The 19,708-nt window shown below is 39.9% G+C and overlaps 1 protein-coding gene across 2 annotated transcripts; it reads left to right on the top strand.

The window, feature by feature from the left end:
- The first annotated feature begins 867 nt into the window (after window positions 1–867).
- Window positions 868–15,841, top strand: flot1a (flotillin 1a). 2 transcript variants are annotated; one of them, XM_088329431.1, is made up of 12 exons: window positions 868–1,135; window positions 2,331–2,394; window positions 4,707–4,782; window positions 6,215–6,305; window positions 7,279–7,422; window positions 7,515–7,634; window positions 8,400–8,495; window positions 9,756–10,090; window positions 12,832–12,877; window positions 14,008–14,145; window positions 14,224–14,385; window positions 15,592–15,841. In XM_088329431.1, exons 2-12 carry the CDS (start codon window positions 2,352–2,354, stop codon window positions 15,610–15,612), a joined length of 1,272 nt encoding a protein of 423 aa, XP_088185557.1. In that variant the 5' UTR covers window positions 868–1,135; window positions 2,331–2,351; the 3' UTR covers window positions 15,613–15,841. The 2 variants fall into 2 exon arrangements, with proteins under 2 accessions (XP_088185557.1, XP_088185558.1); XM_088329432.1 differs by having other exon boundaries at window positions 4,703–4,782.
- Window positions 15,842–19,708: the final 3,867 nt, after the last annotated feature.

Genomic DNA, 19,708 nt, shown 5'->3' with positions numbered 1-19,708 from the left:
TATTTTCTTTCTTGACTTTTTCATCTTTCTTTCTTACCTTTTTTCTTTCTGTCTGTCTTACTTTGTTTCTTTCTTGCTTGTTTGCTTGCGTACTCTATTTTTGTCTGTATGTATGTCTGTATATGTCTTTCTTTCTTTTCTCGCTTTCTTTCTTCTTTTCTGTATTTCTTTCTTTGTGACTTCCCCCTTGTTTTTCCTTCTGTCTTTCTTTATTTTCTTACTTGTTTTTCTTTGTTTCTTTCTTTCTTGCTTGCTTGCTTGCGTGCTCTATTTCTGTCTGCATATGTCTGTCTATCTTTTTTCTTTTTGTTTTCTTTCTTTCTCGCTTTCTCACTCTTTCTCTCTTGCTTTCCGTCTTCCTTTTTTGTCTTTCTTTTTCTTTCCTTCATTTTTTTCCCCCTGGACTTTGTCTTTTTTAATTTCCTTTTTTACCGCCTGGCTTTCTGTTTTTCATTTCGTCTTTCTTTTCTTGCCTTCTTTCCTTTCTTTTGGGCTTTTTTTGTAAATGGGGGAGCAGGGAAACAGACAGTACTGGTTTCCATGGTTACAATAAGCAGGAGAAGCTTCCTGAGCTGAATCATATACAGCACTTTCGTCATCTGGTGGCCGTCCCCGTTGTGGTTGTGGCTTTATCCTTTGAGACATTCTGTGATCAAGGGCTATACAAATAAATGTGACTTGATTGGAAAACTTTCGTGACGAAGGCAAAATTGATTTGTATGTATTTATTTACTGTTGATTAATTTGTCATTTTTAGCATTTATTTATGTATTTCAGCTTACCAAAACGTTACATTAACATGTTAAAAATGCAAAGTAAGGAGATTTCGGTGTGCTGTTGCTGTGATTCCAGCATTTGGCCGTTAGAGGGCGACAGTTCACAGACATCCAGGTTCAAAGCGGTGGAGCTGCTGTCGCCTGCGTCACTCCATCGACAGCCACCCGGGAATCGACCTCATTTTTTTGGCTTCCCTTTGCCGTGTAAAGCGCTTGCATTTCCCACATCGTTGTTGTTATAACTTCTACATATTATTTTATTTGCTCGTCGAACACCTGTCTTCGCCTCATCCACACAAACAACCCCAGAAGGGCTAAATCGCAGCGGGTGGGTTTCAGTCATCTTTGCACCTTGCTCGGTAAGCTTCTATTTTTTTCCCCCGTTTTTCGTTCTTCAGTGGTTATATTACATTTCCACGTTTTTATTTGACGAATTGTAAACACTCCATCTGCCCTTCCATTAGTGGCGGGAGGATGTCGACTTCGTTGCACACTTACGTCGAATTTACGCAGTTTACGTAAGAAACGAGTACTTGAAATAAGCTAATAGCTTATGTGCGAGGAATCTAATGTTATTTTGAAGGTGCTATGGTTGCGTTGTTGCTAACTCTTGTGTTATCAATGCAAGCTTCTCATCGCGTCAGCCCTTTCATCTGTTCTTGCCATCAATATATTAAGAGGAAATCTGTTGTGAATCTGCAGTGGACCCAAACGCATGAAGCATTGTAAGGTGCTAATAAATGGCATATTATATCAAAAAGTAAGAAACAAATGGTCAAAAGAATCAATAAAACTGTCTGAACCAAATAACTAAAAACAAACCCCAGAAAGCAGGATGAGACTGGAAATGGTGAAAGGTCCTTATGAAGGGATCAGAGAGGGGTGATTGGAGACACCTGTCCCAATTACAAACCGCTAAGGCGCCCTCTGGTGGACGGAAGTGCACCAGACCCTAACAAAGCCTCCCCTCAAAGGCCGGACACCAAAAAGCCCAAAAGAAAAAAAAATAACGACATCAAGTTATGTAGGCTGCAGCACAGGGCAGCTGAAGGTCCTTGCTGGAAATGCGGAGCCGAAGCGTCCAGCGGCAGGGAGCCGAAGTGGTCGGGAACTCTCCTTGCATCGGGGGGGAGCTGAAGCGGTCAGGAACTCTCACCACAGTTGGGGCAGGGAGCCGTAGCGACAGGGGAGCATCCCTTCCAGCCGAGACAGGGAGCCGAAATGGTCGGGGACTTTCCATGCAGCGGGGCTAAGGTAGCCAATGCGACTGCGGACTATCCTCGCAGCTGGGCCAAGAGGGTGCTTCCTGCTGGGTCCTTTCACTCTTTTTCCAGCCCATTCTGCATTCTGAGGTTTGATTTGTGTTTTCTGGTTCAAGCAGTTTTCGTGTTGTTTTTGAGCATTAGTTTGTTATTTTGTTCATTATTTTGTTCTTAAATACCATCTTTGTTTAGCAAACTTTCCACAATTCCAGTCTTCCTGCGTTTGGGTCCACCGTAATCCACAACAAAATCCATCCAGCAGCCCCATTCAGTATTGTTATTTGTATTTCAGGCTGCGGAAGTACCAGTCGACATGTTCTACACCTGTGGCCCCAACGAAGCGATGGTGGTGTCAGGTGACAAGCTCTCATTAGGCTCTCCAACTAGAGTCAAGTCATTTGCTTGTAATAGACGGTGCCGTGAAAACGTATTTGCCCCCTTCCTCAATTCTGTGTTTCTTGAGGATTTATCACTCAAAAAGTTTTCAGATCAACAAACCAATTTGAATATCACATACAGACAACCCAAGGAACTATAAAATGCAGTTTTTTTAAAATGTGCATTCTATTTAATAAGGTACAAATAATCAAAACCTATCTGGAAAAATATTAGTTTCCCCATATTACCGTCAATTTCACCCAACATCTATATGGGGAGAGATTCGTCTAAAAAACCATTATACTCACAACTTACTCAAGATCTAAAAAAACAATGTCTTGGTTACTCAGGGTTCCTCCGACTTAAGGCAAGTTGAATTCAAGACTAAGACTTTTTTAATGCCTTTTGAAATCCAATTTAAGACAAGGTCGGAAAAAACGACACAACTGAAACCAAGAAAACAAAAAAACACATGCTTCTTACACACAATTCACTGTGCCTCGTACACTTGACCTGGCATAGCTTTTAGCCGTGGCCAAAAATGTTTCATTTGAAACGTCAATTTTCCCATGGTCCTAAGTAAATGTCTCTATCCCAAGTTGACCTCAGACATGCGTCCAACTGAAACCACATCGCCCTTTTGATACTTCTGTTATTGTGGTCATGCCATGTTGCCACTAAAGCGAATTATGAAAAAAGAGCATTTATAAATGTTACTAAATATAAATCATATTCATGTGTTCACATTTTTAAGGCTTTCAAAATTGTATTTAAGACACCTGAATGCCAATGAAGGCTTTGTTTTTTAAATCATGAATTCGATGCCTTTTAAGACTTTTCAAGGATCCGCAGAAACCCTGCAAATGCTCACGAAAGATTTATAACAGCATATTTAAATCGCAGATATATTTGTGGCTCTGCAAAATATGTGTTACTCACTGCATTCCTTCTTTTAATGGTACTGGAGAAATTGGAAAATTGTCTTTGAAAGCTTGTAAAATGTGCTTGAATTTGGCCTTGAAAAAGGTGTACGAACTCTGTAAAGAATATGTCTTGAGTCTAGATTTAAAAACTTTCATCTTTTCTCTGACTCGACTATTCCCTAAATTGTCTCATACCACAAGTTCGCGCTGAAACAGTATCTCTGATGCAGATTTTCCTTCAGATGGGTTCTGGGCATGAGTTCATGTTGGCTCTGAATATCAGTCACTGGTGACAAAAAACTGTCAAATTTCTATTGTCAGTATATGCCAAGAAAGGCATAAAATCCTAGAACAGGGGTCAGTGACCTATGGTATGTAAGTAATTTGTGTTTTTTTTTTAATGGGTACCTATGGCTCTGGAATAAAATAGAACATGCACAATTGTTTTCTGTATTTTTACATGCAAGCCGAATGTCGAACGTGCAATGCGGTGACAAAACTGACAGCAATAGTGTCTGGTCCAATATATACAGTAGGACACAATTTTATCTACAGTTTACAGTCGAGGTTTCTATCAACACAGTCAAGGTTTTTATGGAAGCTCATTAATCAATCTATGTTCATTCTTGAGACACTTTATGATGAAAAGCCACTGAACCAATTTTAAACACCTTTTGGTGCTCTAGCAAAGCACCTCGAGCAATTTGAGCTATAAACAGGGTCTGCACTGAAAGTAAATTCGTTGGTATCTTCGTTACAAAAGAACTTTGCTCGCACCTTGTTTTGAAACCATTATCTAGGACAAAAATGAAAATCAAAATGAGCTTCCACACTCTTAAAGGGATTAAAAAGGACTTTTTGTTTCAATCAGGCACACAATGGTGGTGTTCCTCCCCACAATCAAGTAGATATAGTCAAAAATATTCTATGCATCCTGTTGAAAAAAACATGGGGATTGTAGTAAACGGCGAATGCATAGCACCCATTTTTGCTTGGAGTAATTGGAACTTTGCTTACCGTGTCGCTGGGGGACTTGTGACTGTTGTGTCCGAGTTGTGTGCTTTAAACCTCAAAAGCCGCTTGGCGTAAGTTTACCTTTAGGTATGTGATTGTGACTTTTGCTTTCCTGTTTTTCCCCACGTGTCTCGCAATTAATATAATATTGTCCAGATAGCTCCCTGTTAGCGTACGGGCACCCAAAGGCTACCAGTTTTGTTTGGTCTTGGTTATACCCATTAGCACTCAGCCTGTGTCCCAACTGGTTAAGCCCTTGTTGGCTCTGTGCGTGTTAGTTTTGCCAGTTGGATACATTTTGTCTGCTCGTCATTTTTGTACCATTTCTAAGAGGTGTTTTTTCTTCAAGGTAGGCTTCTGCCGCTCCCCTCCGCTGATGATCGCCGGCGGCAGAGTTTTCGTCATTCCCTGCATTCAGCAACTGCAAAGGTAGCAAAAGTCAACTCGCGGCCCAAACATCAAATACACCAATGCACTCCCTTTAAAGCGGGGCTCTCCAACTCGCGGCCCCCAGGAAAATAGTTTGAGGCCCCCGCCTTTAAGTGAAAAGGGACAGTGTATTATTTTGCCGCTAGATGTCACCGTTTTCTGTTGTGCCGCCGAAAAGCACAACGAGAGGAGACTCAAAGTGACTAGAAAAGTGAATTTCCCTTCGGGGATGAATAAAGTATCTATCTATCTATCTAAAACGCACCTTGTTACTTTGGAAAAGAGAAATAAAAAATGTTAAAAGGGAAAAAGAGAAAAGTGAAGACAAAATTTTTTTCGTTTTTGTCTTTTTTCTCTTTCCTTTCTTTTTCTAAATTTTCCTTTTTTTTTGCTTTCTTTTCCCCTACTATTTTTTATTCCAGTTTTCTCTTTTTTTCGGAATTCTTATTTCCTAATATTTTATTCCTTTCCTTAGATTTTTGTCCCTTCTTTGAGAAAGGTTGGCTATAAATTTCAAGAAAAGGGCTTTTTTGCTCACTTTCAGGCTCCCTGGTTTTAGTCTTTCTTGGACTTTTTTGGGGTTGCAAATCTAGTGGACAAATATAAAGCACTGTCCCTTTAAGACTAGCGGAATGTATTGATCAGTGCTGTTTTTTGTGGAAAAGCCTGGTTGGCCCAACCTTACCTGGACCCTGACTTCAGCAGCCCCCACCTCAACTGAGTTTGAGACCCCTGCCTTAAAGGGACAGTGTGTAATATTTTACCTCTAGAGGTCTCTGTATTGTGTAGTGCAGGTGTGTCAGACTCATTTTAGCTCGAGGGCCACATGGTAGAGAAAAACACTATCACTGGGCGTGGGCTAATAGATGAGAGAGAGAGTCACACCTTCATTCAGCCCCCAATTGTCAAACTTACCTCGAGACGACGTCCTTACCAACTGAGAGTATACTATTTTAACAAAAAACAACTATAGGTCTACAAATAATAGTACAGAATTGCAGTTAAAAAATGGGATTTGTTGTCAATATGCAAAAGTACAACGAAATTGACTGGCTTCTCCTTTAAAAGTAAGAAAGCAATTTAAAGAGCAGCTGGCTAGCTGCAGGATCGCATCGGGTATCTTTGGGTTGAGTTAGGTCTCCGCCATGATTACAATACAACTGTCCCGAATGTACCGGCTTCTCGAGAGTTGTAGCTCAAGGTTACCCGTTCCACGGGTAATGAATCTGGCTTTGGTAAGATACAAGTTCATTATCCTAGCTGTAGCAGTAGGCCAGACCTGCAGCCTTGCCATTTGGTCTCTCGCTTGAAAAGATCATCCAATGTGCTGGTTCTGCCCGAGGGCTGTGTGTTGACATGACATGCCTGGATTACATTATTTGAGCACTATTCTTGCTGTTCCCACACAAGGGTTCTGTTATCTCTCCTTCAGGATCTCCCTCAACACCCTGACGCTTAATGTGAAGAGCGACAAAGTGTACACTCGCCACGGCGTGCCCGTCTCTGTCACGGGCATCGCGCAGGTTTGTGAGGAACCCTCCACCCAAGCCACATGTGACTAGAAGTCGACTGATTATTGGGCGAGCTGATTATCGGCACCGATATTTGGGAATTTGACGGATATCGGTTTCGAGATTTTTTTCATTCGACAAGCCCATTATTAAATCTAATGCAGCAGAGACTCTTTCTCAATTCTTCTCCACCCCTGCCCTCCTGCTACCCACCCTTTGTCTTCTTACTGGATAAGCGACCGGAGGCAAGGCCAATGAAGCCGGAGAAAGCGGCAGCCAAGCTAACATGTCTCAACTTGCCTGTGTCTGTGACAGAAAAGTTTGTTTGCGATTAAAAAAAAAGTGTAGTACCTTGATTTTGGGAGGTACGTTCAGGTGGAGACTGATAAATTAGCTCTTATCATAACATTAGTTTGTTAATCAGGATTGTCTGTTTGTGATTGAGGGAGCGCCAAAAAAACGAAAACAAAGCTAAAGTGGAAGTGATTAGCTGTTACCATAACATTAGTTTGTCAATCTGGCTCTAAAACAGGAGTGCCCGTTCTGTTGAAATTCCAATGCACTTTGTTTTATGTGAATTTAAGTCATGTTGGTTGTTTTGACATTTTTATGTATATATTCTAAAAGGTTTTATGAAACTATTTAAGTTTGAATGTACCTTCATACGAGTTGCTGCTAAGCCTCATTTTATTTCCTGCACAGTGAGACTTTGGTCTTAGTGAAAGATTAGTCATGTTAGTTGTGTTGAAATTTACCGTTAAAGGTTTCAGAGAACTATTAAAGTATTTTTTTGTTTATTTTTGCATGATTAAAAATACCTTAGGCCATTTTTAAGCTTTTACCGCAAATGAATATCAGCTCTAAATATCGGTTATCAGCCTCCTCTTAACACTAACAATCGTATCGGCCCTGAATAACCCATAACAGTCGATCCCTAAGACTGACTTCGCACATTGTGCTGTTTGGAAAAAAAAAATCTTTACAGATGAAGATCCAGGGTCAGAACAAACAGATGCTGGCTGCCGCCTGCCAGATGTTCATGGGCAAATCAGAGGCTGAGATAGCCCATATCGCCTTGGAGACCCTGGAGGGACACCAAAGGGCCATCATTGCGCACCTGACTGTTGAGGTCTTCTGAAACACCGCCAAAATGACGTGGGGAATATTTAGGGGGGCTCACTGGATCTTTGTTTTCTCTTGTTTGTTTCTATTGGAACGCAGGAGATCTATAAGGACCGCAAGAAGTTCTCCGAGCAGGTTTTCAAAGTGGCGTCGTCCGATCTGCTCAACATGGGCATCAGCGTGGTTAGCTATACGCTCAAAGACGTGCACGATGACCAGGTGACTCCAACCGCACAATAGAAACTAGGGATGGGAATTCTGTCTTTTTTGGCTCTCATATGCCTCTTCTTATTCATTTGGGTTGTTTTAATCCATACAGATCCTTAAAATCATTAAAAGTGCTTGAATTTTGGGTGAAGTGCTGGTAAATGCTTGAAACTGTTGCCATGTTTTTTTAACTGGTCTGCTTAAAAATGACGCCAACACTGCTTTCTGGCTTCGCTTTGACATTGCATTTCTTCCCTGGTGATTGATGGCAGCTGCCACCAGTCTGTACAGCATTGTCCTCTGAATTATCATCGCCCCCTGCAGGACAAGTGCATGCTACACCTACACAGAGCACTATGAAATGTGTATTTGTGCAAAGATTACGTACTAATTATGGCCATTTATTATGGGCCATGCAAAAAATGAAGATAGTTTCCAAGTGGTAAAGTGTAATGGGAAGAACTTCCTGCAACTGAAAATGTAAGCTACCTCATTTTACTGAACACCTATATGGGGGGAGCTTTGTCTCAAAACAAATATATTCACAAACTACTCAAGATCTAAAAATTGTTAGTCTTGATTAATGCGCGCACAAGATTAAAAATCTAAATGGCAGATATATTTGTGGCTCTGTGAAATGCATGATTCACATTGGATTTCTTGGAAAATTGGCTATGAAAGTCCTTTATAGTGCTTGAATTTGGCCATGAAAAGGGGTGACGAACACCGGTTTACGATCCAGTGCAAAATATGATCTATAAAGGTTTCTCTTTTCAGGATTACCTACATTCCCTGGGAAAAGGTCGCACGGCGCAGGTGCAAAAAGACGCTCGCATCGGTGAGGCTCTCAACAAGCGGGACGCCGTCATCAGGGTGAGATTTCATGTCTCGCCCGTTGTTTATGACACTCACTTATTACGGTTCGATTTTTGGTGTTACTCGATTACAGTGACTGTTCTTTTCTTGCAAATTGGAGATTCGACGGTCGAGAATGGATACGTGTGTTGCAGTTATTCTATTTTTGTCAAACTAAAGGACACAACATTTCACCTCTAATTGCAAGCTGCAACCCAAATCAAAAATAAATTTCCACTTCTCAAAAAGATTGAAAGAAAAGATGAAGCAAAGTGCAGTTGAAGTAGTGTCATATTTTCACATATTTAAAAAAAACACGACCATTGAAGCCATAACAACTTCAAGTACCAAATATTCTGGCATATAAATCTACATTGCATATAAGCTACCCCCCCAAAGCTGCTTTAAAATAGCCACATACTATAAGGAAATTCAAAATATTAATACAATGTGCACCTAAACAATGAAAATGAATTAATAATTTAGACAATACGTATTGATATACTGCTAAAAAGCTAAAAATATAACATTTTTAAACCATTTATTGTACCTACCATCTGCACTTCAATGGCACTCGTACACCATTTTTTTGCAATGATTTCCTTCTTTGACTTGTTGTGTTACCTTTTTTCCATGTTTTCTTCCCTTATCACTAAAATTCTTGAAAAAAGGCAATAAAACCAACAAAATCACAATAAACCGAGATGTGGTCCCTCTCAAACTCAAATTAGACGATTGACTGAACAGGAAGGCAAGATTAAGCAAGGCAATCTCGCCATCTACAGTTTAAAAGTGTAATTGGCCCTGTTTTTCCTTCTTTTTAGTGTCTCGACCCATTAGATGAGAAACGCTGGCCTTTTGAATATGATCCCCCCTTAAAAGCCTAATGTTTTAGAAGGCTTTTTCAGAACGTTAATTATATTTATTTGTGTGCAGTTAATCGTACTTTACAGTAGCGTAGTTGCAGTTACTAAATTCCGACATCATTTTTATATTAAAAGAAATATATATACGTATAAATATTACTAATACTGACCATAGATATCATTGTTAACTATTTCTAACATTTATTTTTGTTGACAACGTGGACTTCGTGTTTCAGCCCTATTTACAATCCAGGAACAATGACCCAGGCGTCAACCATGAATACCATAAGTCCTTATTCTGGAAATGCCTATCAAACAGTAGCAAAGAAGTAGCCCTCAGCTTGAAAAACCCCAGTCACCCCCTTTTTCCCGACTGGATCGCGCTAAACGTATCCCGCCTGGGAACCGGCAGGAGGCGCACGCCATGCAGGAGAAGGTCTCGGCGCAGTACAAGAATGAGATCGACATGGCCAAGGCGCAACGGGACTACGAGCTGAAGAAGGCGGCGTACGACATCGAGGTGAACACCAAGAAGGCCGAGTCGGAGATGGCTTACCAGCTGCAGGTGGCCAAGACCAAGCAACGCATCGAGGAGGAGCGCATGCAAATTCAGGTGGTGGAGCGCAGCCAGCAGATCACGCTGCAGGAGCAGGAGATCGCACGCAAGGAGAAGGAGCTGGAGGCCAAAGTCAAGAAACCCGCCGAGGCCGAGAAGTTCCGCTTGGAGAAGCTGGCCGAGGCGCAGCGGTCAGTAAACACCCTCTATGTGTAGCCGATTTTCCTTCCAAGAAGACCTTGCATTCTGCAAAACACGCTGCATAAGAATGGAAATGCATAGTCATCATACGTGTAAGGTTCCTACACGCGGTTTCATAATGTGTTATTGTGTTTGGGCAACGATCAATCGAACCAAAATCACAAAACATTGTATGCGACAGGAATCAACATGTCAGATGTGAAAAGACATTCGATTTTATCTTATTTTAGCACAATTTTTACTCAAAGTGCCAGAAACAAATGTTGAGAACAAAAGATAACAGAAAGCTGTCCTATCTATCTACCCTGGTCATATCCCTTGAGAGTGGTGACCGACAGCAAGACACATTAAAAAAAAACAAAGAAAATAAAAAGGGGAGAAAGTAGCCAAAAAAAAAAACCCACACACAAAATTTTTGGACCTTGGCCAACCCAAATGCCCAAACACCCAAACAAATTCGGTACGCAATTCGGTCATGCTTTCGTCCCTCCAGATGAAAACGGGACACAAGAAAGGGGCCGTGTCAATCGGGTCAGGGTGACACAACACACTCTTCTATTCAACAGCAGGGCCCGACAGCTTTCACTGGTTTACCCCTGCCGCATCATACAGGTGCCCTGCCCATCCCTTAGAACGCGTCCAGACATCCCACTATCCTTTCATGACACCTCTCCACTCATTCCTATCACCAACAAAGCCGTCCTAAAAGATATAAACACAAAAACCTGTTTTCAGCCATACAATGCTGAGAACGGCCTGGTTAGTACTCGGATAGGATACCGCTTGGAATACCAGGTGCAGTAAATAAGTTATTTGGAGTACGCTCTGCTGAGACAACACTGACTGTAGCCCCCCGAACAGTCGGTGAAAATGAGTTTCCCTAAGGCAGGGTTCTCCGACCTTCCTCAACCTACTAATAAGTGCATTTCTAAAATTAAGTCATGGCGATTTTGTTACCATGTTATCACCAGGTTAATTATTGGAGGTAGGGTTAAATAGTAACCCACAAAAAAAAGCTTTTTTTTTTTTTTTTCACTTTAGCTATTTTCAGAACAGGTCACGTCAGCAGTCCTTAGAGGGCCCCATGTAGGAGACCCCGCCCTAAAGGGATGAAAATAATTGAATTATTATTGTAGTTCTAAAAAAGCATGACAAGGGTAACAACTCTTTAGAGTATGTGATGGCGAATTTTGCGCTTATTTATATGTTTCCGGGCAAATTTCTGTTTTTTTCATTCTACAACATTTGTTTCTGGAACCATTAAGTAAAAAAACAGTGTGATAACGGGATGAAATCAAAATCCTTTTTGTATGGCACCTGTATCAATAATAGGTCTAGCGGTTAGATTTCAGCACCGTTACCAATGAGACCTGGGTTCGATTCCCGTTTTAACAATGATTGGCAGTTTTGGTCAGCGGCACTCATTGCACTATTATTTACCATAACTGTTTTAAATTTGCAACGGAGAATTCAGTTTATGCCTTGCTCCGTTTCGAGTTTCGGTTCACAAAGTGAAATTGCGGTAAAGTGGGGGATAGAATCCAATGGCAGTTAGCTCCGACACTGTACATTAAGATAATAAGACAGTATATAGTATTACTCATATTTAATATATATGATTTTCAAACTATAAATACATATAGATATAAGGAAAGAAATAATCTTATTTACCTTTAGTTGGGTGTGACATGACTTGAGCTGGTCAAGTATAGTAGCCGGTGGATGCCAAGTGGAGGAGATGGCAATGGCGGATGAAAAAACTTCTACTTGCGAGGATTGTAATGCCCTGGAAGATTTCTAATAGTTGTCTCGATCGTTAAATTAGCGAGATGGCCATTGTCAATACCTTTTGCATATTTCCTGATAAACACAAGCTTAGTTTCCATGGTTATTATATTTTGGCATCTCCATTTAGCATCACTGCAATCCCTGGGATCATTAGCAAATAAACACAGTAAGAAAATACAAGACTGTATAGGCCAGTCTTTACGAATCACGCGAGATTCTGAAGTAAATCAAAAAGCAAAAAGACATTGTGGGAAGGTAGTTCAGCCAATAGGATATCAGCATTTTTAGGATGCCTTGACAGCATTTTAATTGACGTCAACCAATAGTTGACAGGTTTCTTAGCGACAGAACTGCTCATATGCCCCAACAGAGAAACATTAGAATTTTATATATTTTTGGACATGTGAAATCATTTGTTGGTGATTTTGTATAGTGGGGAAAAGGCTACTAAGAGGAGGGGAGCGTAAAAATATTTCGAATTTAACACTGTAAAGTGAAAATGTCGTAGGGCTGGTCCACTATATCCCAGCCTTCTACTGCATATATATTTTTCAAAAATATATTATTAAAGTAGATTTTATTTTTTTTTATTTAGCAAAATGATTTTGATTTTTCAGTTAAAATTATTTGAATTGTATTTACCAAATATCCAGGTGACTATGTATTTTTTCATTCAAATTTCAAGTTATATTTTCAATAGCAATCTTAAATCTTTCATTTTAATCCAATTTTTAGTTCTAGTGTTCATTTTTAATAAACTGTTTATCAATACGTTAACAAAACCAATACACCTAATAAGAACAAATATTTTTATTTAATTTAGTTGAAGTTATTTTAACACATTGTTTTTTTTTCTTCTTTACTTTTAGCTACCATAACGTCACAAATTATTTTGAGGTCAAATAGTGGCGACATGTTGTTCCGTGTTTTTGTCTCTTTCCAGTCTCAAACTCATCATGGAGGCCCAAGCTGAAGCTGAGTCCATTAAGGTTAGTTTCAGTGTTACCCAATATGACGCATCTTCTGTAGAATAGAAAATTACAAGGTCTAATTTTTTTTTTTTTTTTCATTTAATGGTACTTGAGAATTTGGAAAATTGGCTTTGAAAGTTCTTAAAAAGTGCCATTTTGATAAAGTGCGTCGCTTAAGCGTGTTACTCAAGTGAAAAACTGAACGAAAAGTGAATCTCGAGGTTCAAAAAGTCAAATATTTGGCCAAAAAGCAGAAAGAATGCGTCAAGATCAAAACGTTGTCCGGATGAAATAAGAAACTTACTGAAAAGCAAGCACATTGAAACCAGTCAAAATTACGTTCTCGAATTGAAATACTTCCACTGACTGAAGCGTGAGCCTCTTTTTTATTCGGTTTCATACATTTCTGATTGGAGGATAGAGTCAAACATGGGCACTTAAGCGCATTCTGATTGGTCTAGGCAGGAATCGCATATTCAAATACAGTGTATAATGTTTGCACATAGAATGGAGTCTTGGGAGAATTACCAGTGACCTCGAAGTTGTGGAGGCAGAGTTCAACCGGCGATGGGAAGGTTACGCTCCCGTCCTAGGGTCGCTTGGGTTAGCCGAAAGCAGTTTCGTGCACCGGTTTTATTAGATAGGGAGCTTCCAGCTCTTTAGAAACAAAGGTCCTCTGGCCCGAGAAACCCGCGCTTTCGACCCTGGGAGCCGCTCGCTCTGGAAAACAACTGGACAATGTAACTGCACAATTATTGGGTAAATATAAATGTATAAAAGGATCGTAATGTAGTATCAAAGGCGCAGTTAGTCCAGAATTTCCCTTACAGAATCTTACGTTATTGGCGAGAAGCGGAAATGACGTAAGGGACGTAGAGGAAGCGGCGCATCTTCTACTGTGACAAAGATTTATGGATTTTGTGATTTGGAGTAAAACTGATGCGCGTGTTACTCAAGTAAAAGTACTTCAGAATCGTATGACTTAAGTAGAAGTAAAAAGTAGTTGTCTAAATAATGACTGGAGTAAAAGTGCGCCGTACAGTGTGCATGCTGTGCAGATGCTTCACAAAGAGGGAAAAATGAGAGAAGACAGAAACCCGGTTTGACTTAATCCAACATCTTACCTCTGAGCCCAACATTTTCGATAGCTCAAAGGCGAGGCGGAGGCTTTTGCCGTGGAGGCCAAAGGACGTGCGGAGGCTGAGCAGATGGCAAAGAAGGCCCAGGCCTTCCAGTTATACGGCGCTGGCGCCATGGTGGATATGTTGCTGGAAAAACTCCCTCTGGTGAGACGCGCGTCACACCGGACAAAAAAAGGCCGGTCCTCGGCGGTAACGGCTCGCTTTTGCATTTCCTCCCGCTAGATAGCGGAAGAGATCAGCGGGCCCATTTGCCAAGCCAAGAAAGTCACCATGGTGTCCAGCGGGGGTGAAGTGGGGGCTGCCAAACTTTCCGGGGAAGTTCTGGAGATCATGACCCGTCTTCCTGATGCGCTGGAGAAGCTCACCGGGGTCAACATCGCCCAGGTCACACATACGCATTAGGCTTCCGCAATGTGGTTGGGGCTAGACTTAGGGTTTGAAATTAAGATTACTATTGATTTGAATGGTATTGGGTTTCTTGGAAAATTGGCTATGAAAATCCTTAAAAAGTACCGTATTTTCCGCACTATAGGGCGCACCCCCAAAAAATGGTTTTTGGTCCTATATCTTCCATACATAAGGCGCACCGGATTATAAGGCGCAACAATGGGAACGTCGACAAAACAGTCAGATAGTTGAGTCAAACTTATTACCCCCTTAACATTCCCAAAGCTTGCAAAGAAGCAAATACGTGTCGTAGACACGTGCGGATGCGTTGTCCGTACGATGTCACTCAAATGCGTCGTTCCAAATATCATTCGGAAGGTTAAAGTCTTGGGATTCAAGAAATGCCAACCATTCCTTAGTTTCCATTTTCTTTTTCGCTCGCAACTTTACTGTGCATATGACAATAAACACTCTGAAACAAGATACTGGGAAAATATATAGCTCAACGAAGTCGTTGCGTTCAATAATAATGTGCAACCATGGTCCTCTTATATCCGTGAGTGTAGTAAATCCAGGAGAGTAAAATATTTACAAATACAGTACAGAAAAGTAAAATACTGTTTTCTCTATGCCGTCAACCCAACGTGCTATTCACATTCTTCTTTTTCGGCCAATTGCAGGCTTTGTTTTGCCCCTTTAGCCTATGCCAGCCTGTAAATGATAAAAAGGATCCGCCCCCTTTACCTCCGAATAACTTTAGCCAATAGTGATCGATTCAACTGATGATTGACACACCTTTTTCGGCCAATTACAGGGTTTGTTTTGCCCGTTTAGCCTTTACCTCCGAAAAACTAGCCAATAGTGATGGATTCAAATGATGATTGACACATTGGTTAGCCAATGAAACAACGGTATATAAATCCTAGCATACACCGCGGACTACTTTTGCGTTCGGGGGAAAATCTAGTCGGCGGCTGCTTTCATTAGTTGCAAGACTTTGCGACTTAATATTGATCCATAGGTGCGCCTTATAGTGCGGAAAATACAGTACATGAATACGCTTTTATTGACAATTAACTTTACGTTTCTCAAAGGCAGAACACTGATAGGTTCGCAATGGATTGACTAGTAACGCGATCATTCCGGCCTTCCGATTGGCCGACTATGGTTTTTAAAATGTGTGACGATCTCTTCCCTTTTTAGGTGAGCTCCTGCAGTGGCTGAGAAGGAATTGGGACGTCCATCAAACCGATAAGTTATTATCATTCTCTAACACACTTCTGAGCTGCAAGATACCTCATGCGCTGCTATTTTTGTTGCTAATTGCTACTCATCGCTAACAGTTTCGTCAAATGTATCATGTCAGTGTCATAAATCTTACTAAAAAAAAGGATCATGATTCCGTAGGGCATCACGATTTTATCACCATTCATTATTAAAGGTGTTTATATACTGTCATCCCTCGTTTTTCGCGCTTGACGGGGACCAGAACCTTTTCAGTTGCACTACACAATATGGCAACATCTATTGCTCAAATATCACTCACTGTACCTTTAGGTGAATGTTTCTCCTAAACTCTCCAACCTCAAGTGCTATTAACCTCACGTTTCCACTTAATCGAAGATGTGTACAGCGGAATAGTTTAGTAAGCAATTTTTGACCCTATGTACTTGTTTAGTGTGTATTTACATCATCACCTCAATACCTACGGTGCCTTGCAAAAGTATTTCTTTCTTCTTTTCTTTCCTATTCATATAGCGCTTTTCAAGTCAATGAAGACATCCCAACGCGCTTTACAATGTGCTTCACACTCACCCATTCACACACAGTCAGCGTCGGCCATGCAAGGCAACTACCTGCTATCAGGGGCATTAGGGATTCAGTGTCACTTTGACATATAACACAGAGGAGCTGGGAATGGAACCTGCGACCTCTTGATCCCAAGACGAGCCCTCTACCTCCTGAGCTAATGATCGAATGATTTTTATTTAAATCAATTGACCCGGCAAGTCCCTGCTGAAGAAAATTAACCGTAGAACACGATGCTGCCACCACCATGTTTGACAGTGTGGATGGGGTTTTCAGGGCGATGTGCAGTGTTACTCTATGCCAAATGTACTGCTTTAAATTCACCCCAAAAAGTTCAATGTTGGTCTCACTTGACCGGAGCAAATTGTTCCCACTCATTTGTGTCTTATTTGTAAAGGGCAGATTTATGCAGAGTAAGACTATTATTTGTCTTATTCACAGATGACCCACTTTAGCTGTGTATGCCAGCAGGTCATCCAATGAAATCCCGGGCCTTGGTTGCTTCTCGGATTAGTTTTCTCCTTGTTTGGGCCGAAAGTTGAGAGGGACGGTCAGGTCTTAATAGGTCTGCAGCTGTCTTATGCTCTCACCATTCCGATATTACTTCTAGCACAGTGCTGGGAGATCTGTCAATATTCTTATATCCAAATCCTGCTTTGAACATTTCCACAATGTTATTCTTGTGGAAGGGTGGCGACGTTTTTGTCAAAGTGATTTTGAAAAATTGTTTCAATCAGACATTGGAGCGAAATGATAGAAGTTGTCTAATGATTCATCACCCAGTGACACCACGTTTTCCCTTACAGTGCACGGTCCAAATAAAACCTCTCCCTACTTCTGACAAATCAATCTCCGAGGGGAAAGAGAAAAAAAAAGTAACACTGAAGTTGGAGGCTAACAGAATGCAAACGGGGGTTACGTCGATGTTTACGACCCGCAAAACTCTGTCCGTTCTCCATGTTCTCCTCTCACGGAGGGGGTGCATTTAAACAGACCCGTTGCTAAATCATTGTTAGTCATTTAGGTCGACATCGGATCATTCAGAAGTCATCCCTGGAGTCAGTCGACTGAGCTGAGACAATATTTTTGCGACACTTTTCAGTTTTTCGTGGTAAATATGGTATCAGATGTTGAAATCGTTTGGTTTCTTTTCCCGATCGAGTCAGCTTAGAAAATGTTTCCGTTTTTTCGCTTTTAACTTTCAAGCCTGAAAAGTAGCAATATGAGAAAGTTCTCCTAATACTTTGGCCAGGCACCGTATATTTACTAACTCCTATCTGATGTAAGTGGGGAGTTACCCACTGTCGCGTTTGACCTGAGAGAATATGCGTGTCCTCACATATAATATGCACGTTATCATTGTTGCTTTTAACGATATTTGTGGACATTTTTCTCGGGAGTGTTTTTTCAAATGTATCTTTAATACCTTGCTGCTTGATCGTGGCCACTCTACGAACGCATGTACTAACAACTAAGACTAGACTAATATGCTATTTTTTGTCAATAAATGTGTGCATTTCAAAAACGGTTGTTAGTTATTGTGTATGACGAGCTTTTTTTTTTTGTGGGCCGCGTTGGCTTAAAAAATATGTCCCTATTGGGACATTTATGAATAAAAATACAGTACATGAGGATATTTATGTTATATTTTGTTTTATATTTCTAATAAGATAACATTTATCCTATTGGTTTTGAAACACTCTCGTGCTAAATTATTTATTCCGTCGCTGTTAAGAACTTTTTGTATTGTTTTTGTTGTATTTCTGTACGAGTGTTTCTATAGTATTGTAATTGTATATTTGCTATTTGTATTATTGTAATTGGTTTTTTTTTGTAGTATTTGTGTTAGTATTTATGTAGTGGTATTATTGTAGTTGTATTTCTGTAGTATTTTTGTTATATTTTCCATAGTAGTATTTCCATAAAAGTAGATTCTATTTTTGTAGCATTATTGTTGGTATAGTTTTGTTGTATTTGTCATGTTTTTGTAGTATTTCTGTAACTGTATCTAGTATTTTTGAAGTTGTATTTCCATAATCGTATTTCTTTAGTAGCATTTATGTAGTATTACTGTAGTTATATTTCTGTAATATTACTGTAGTATTTCTTTACAGGGTTCATATACCTTTTAAGTGGCAGAATACAAGTACTTTTTAAGCACTTTCAAGGCCAAATTTTCAATGTTTCCAGTACTATCACAGGAAGAAATCCAGCAAAGGTTAAAATGGAATTGTCAATATTTTTTTTGCATTTATTATTTCTTTTTAGCACTGACAAATTAATATTTTTAGTTTATATTTTATTGTTTTGCATTTACAGGGATTTGGTGTTGTTTGACTTCATATCTGTTCAATGTTTTAAAATCTAAAATTATCTTATCATTTAAACGTTTTGTAGATCTGCGCGACCAGTAGGGGGCAGTAGCCACCAGAACAAGCGTGTCGGCGTAACAAAAATTTTCTTCACTTATTGCACGGTCTATCGAGTCAGACAGTCAAGAAACAGGGCAAGGGCAGCAATTTTAAGCATTTTCAAGCTTTTCACCCAAAATTTAAGCACTTAATTGACCTTGAAAACACAAAAGTAAAATTCAAACATTTTTAAGGATTTCAAGCAACCATTCGAACCCTGGCTTCAGTCTTCCTGTAGTTTTATTACTGTAGTATTATTGTAGTTGTATTTTTGTCATATTTTTCATAATAGTAATCTTGAAGGGTTTCTATGGTATAGTAGTAAAAGAGTATATTAGTGAGTGTATAAGAGTAGGTGGTAGGTGTGGTAGTGTATAATAATGTGTGAGAGTATAGTAGTTTGTATGAGAGAGTAGTGTTTGATCATGGTGTATGACTTATAATCTGCACGAATATTATTGTGCATGTGTACAAGTATGTTATATGTGAAAGTGAGTACAATGTACAATTTTAAACAAACTCTCGAGATTATTTTACACAACATGAGCCTTACACAAAGGGAGCTGGCATCATTGTCTGCCATCTTGCTCCTATGGCTACCCACAAACTCCAAAAATGCTAAGCGAAAAAAAGAGAAATGAAAATGGTGCATTTTGTATTATCTCTGGCGCTGTTTAGCACTCAGTCAAAAAATATACACTGTCTCTTTAAGGAACAGCACAAACAAATACAACAGGATTGCCTTTGTGTTGATTTAATTTTGGCACAACAGCTCGAAAAATTTACAATTGTTGAAAACATTTTTTTTTTGGTCCACTAGTATACATATATACATGAACATGTATATATACATGTACAAAGAAGTATATTAAAACACAAAATTAGTAGCTTTGTTTAATCATTAATAGCAAAATAAATTAAAATGTTTGACGAATAAATAAAAACTAAAATAAATAGAATAACTAATCATTTTCATTTATATGTGTGTCAAACTCATTTTTGCCCGGGGGGTCGCATGCTAGAAAAAAATGCTCACAGGGGCCGGACTAGAAGATTAGAGAGAAAAAGTGAGGGGGGGAAGGTACATGGAGGGCTGAATG

This window comes from Urocampus carinirostris, chromosome 2, assembly GCF_059441175.1.
Source record: "Urocampus carinirostris isolate Australia breed hairy pipefish chromosome 2, RoL_Ucar_1.0, whole genome shotgun sequence".
In the NCBI taxonomy this organism is placed as follows: Eukaryota; Metazoa; Chordata; class Actinopteri; order Syngnathiformes; family Syngnathidae; genus Urocampus; species Urocampus carinirostris.
This window is presented reverse-complemented; position numbering and strand designations above follow the sequence as displayed.

Coding starts and splice junctions, on each gene's coding strand:
- flot1a (XM_088329431.1), top strand. CDS start 2,352: ATGTTCTACACCTGTGGCCCCAACGAAGCGATGGTGGTGTCAG. Junction 6,306..7,278: donor CTGTCACGGGCATCGCGCAG/GTTTGTGAGGAA, acceptor AAATCTTTACAG/ATGAAGATCCAGGGTCAGAA. Junction 8,496..9,755: donor AGCGGGACGCCGTCATCAGG/GTGAGATTTCAT, acceptor GGGAACCGGCAG/GAGGCGCACGCCATGCAGGA.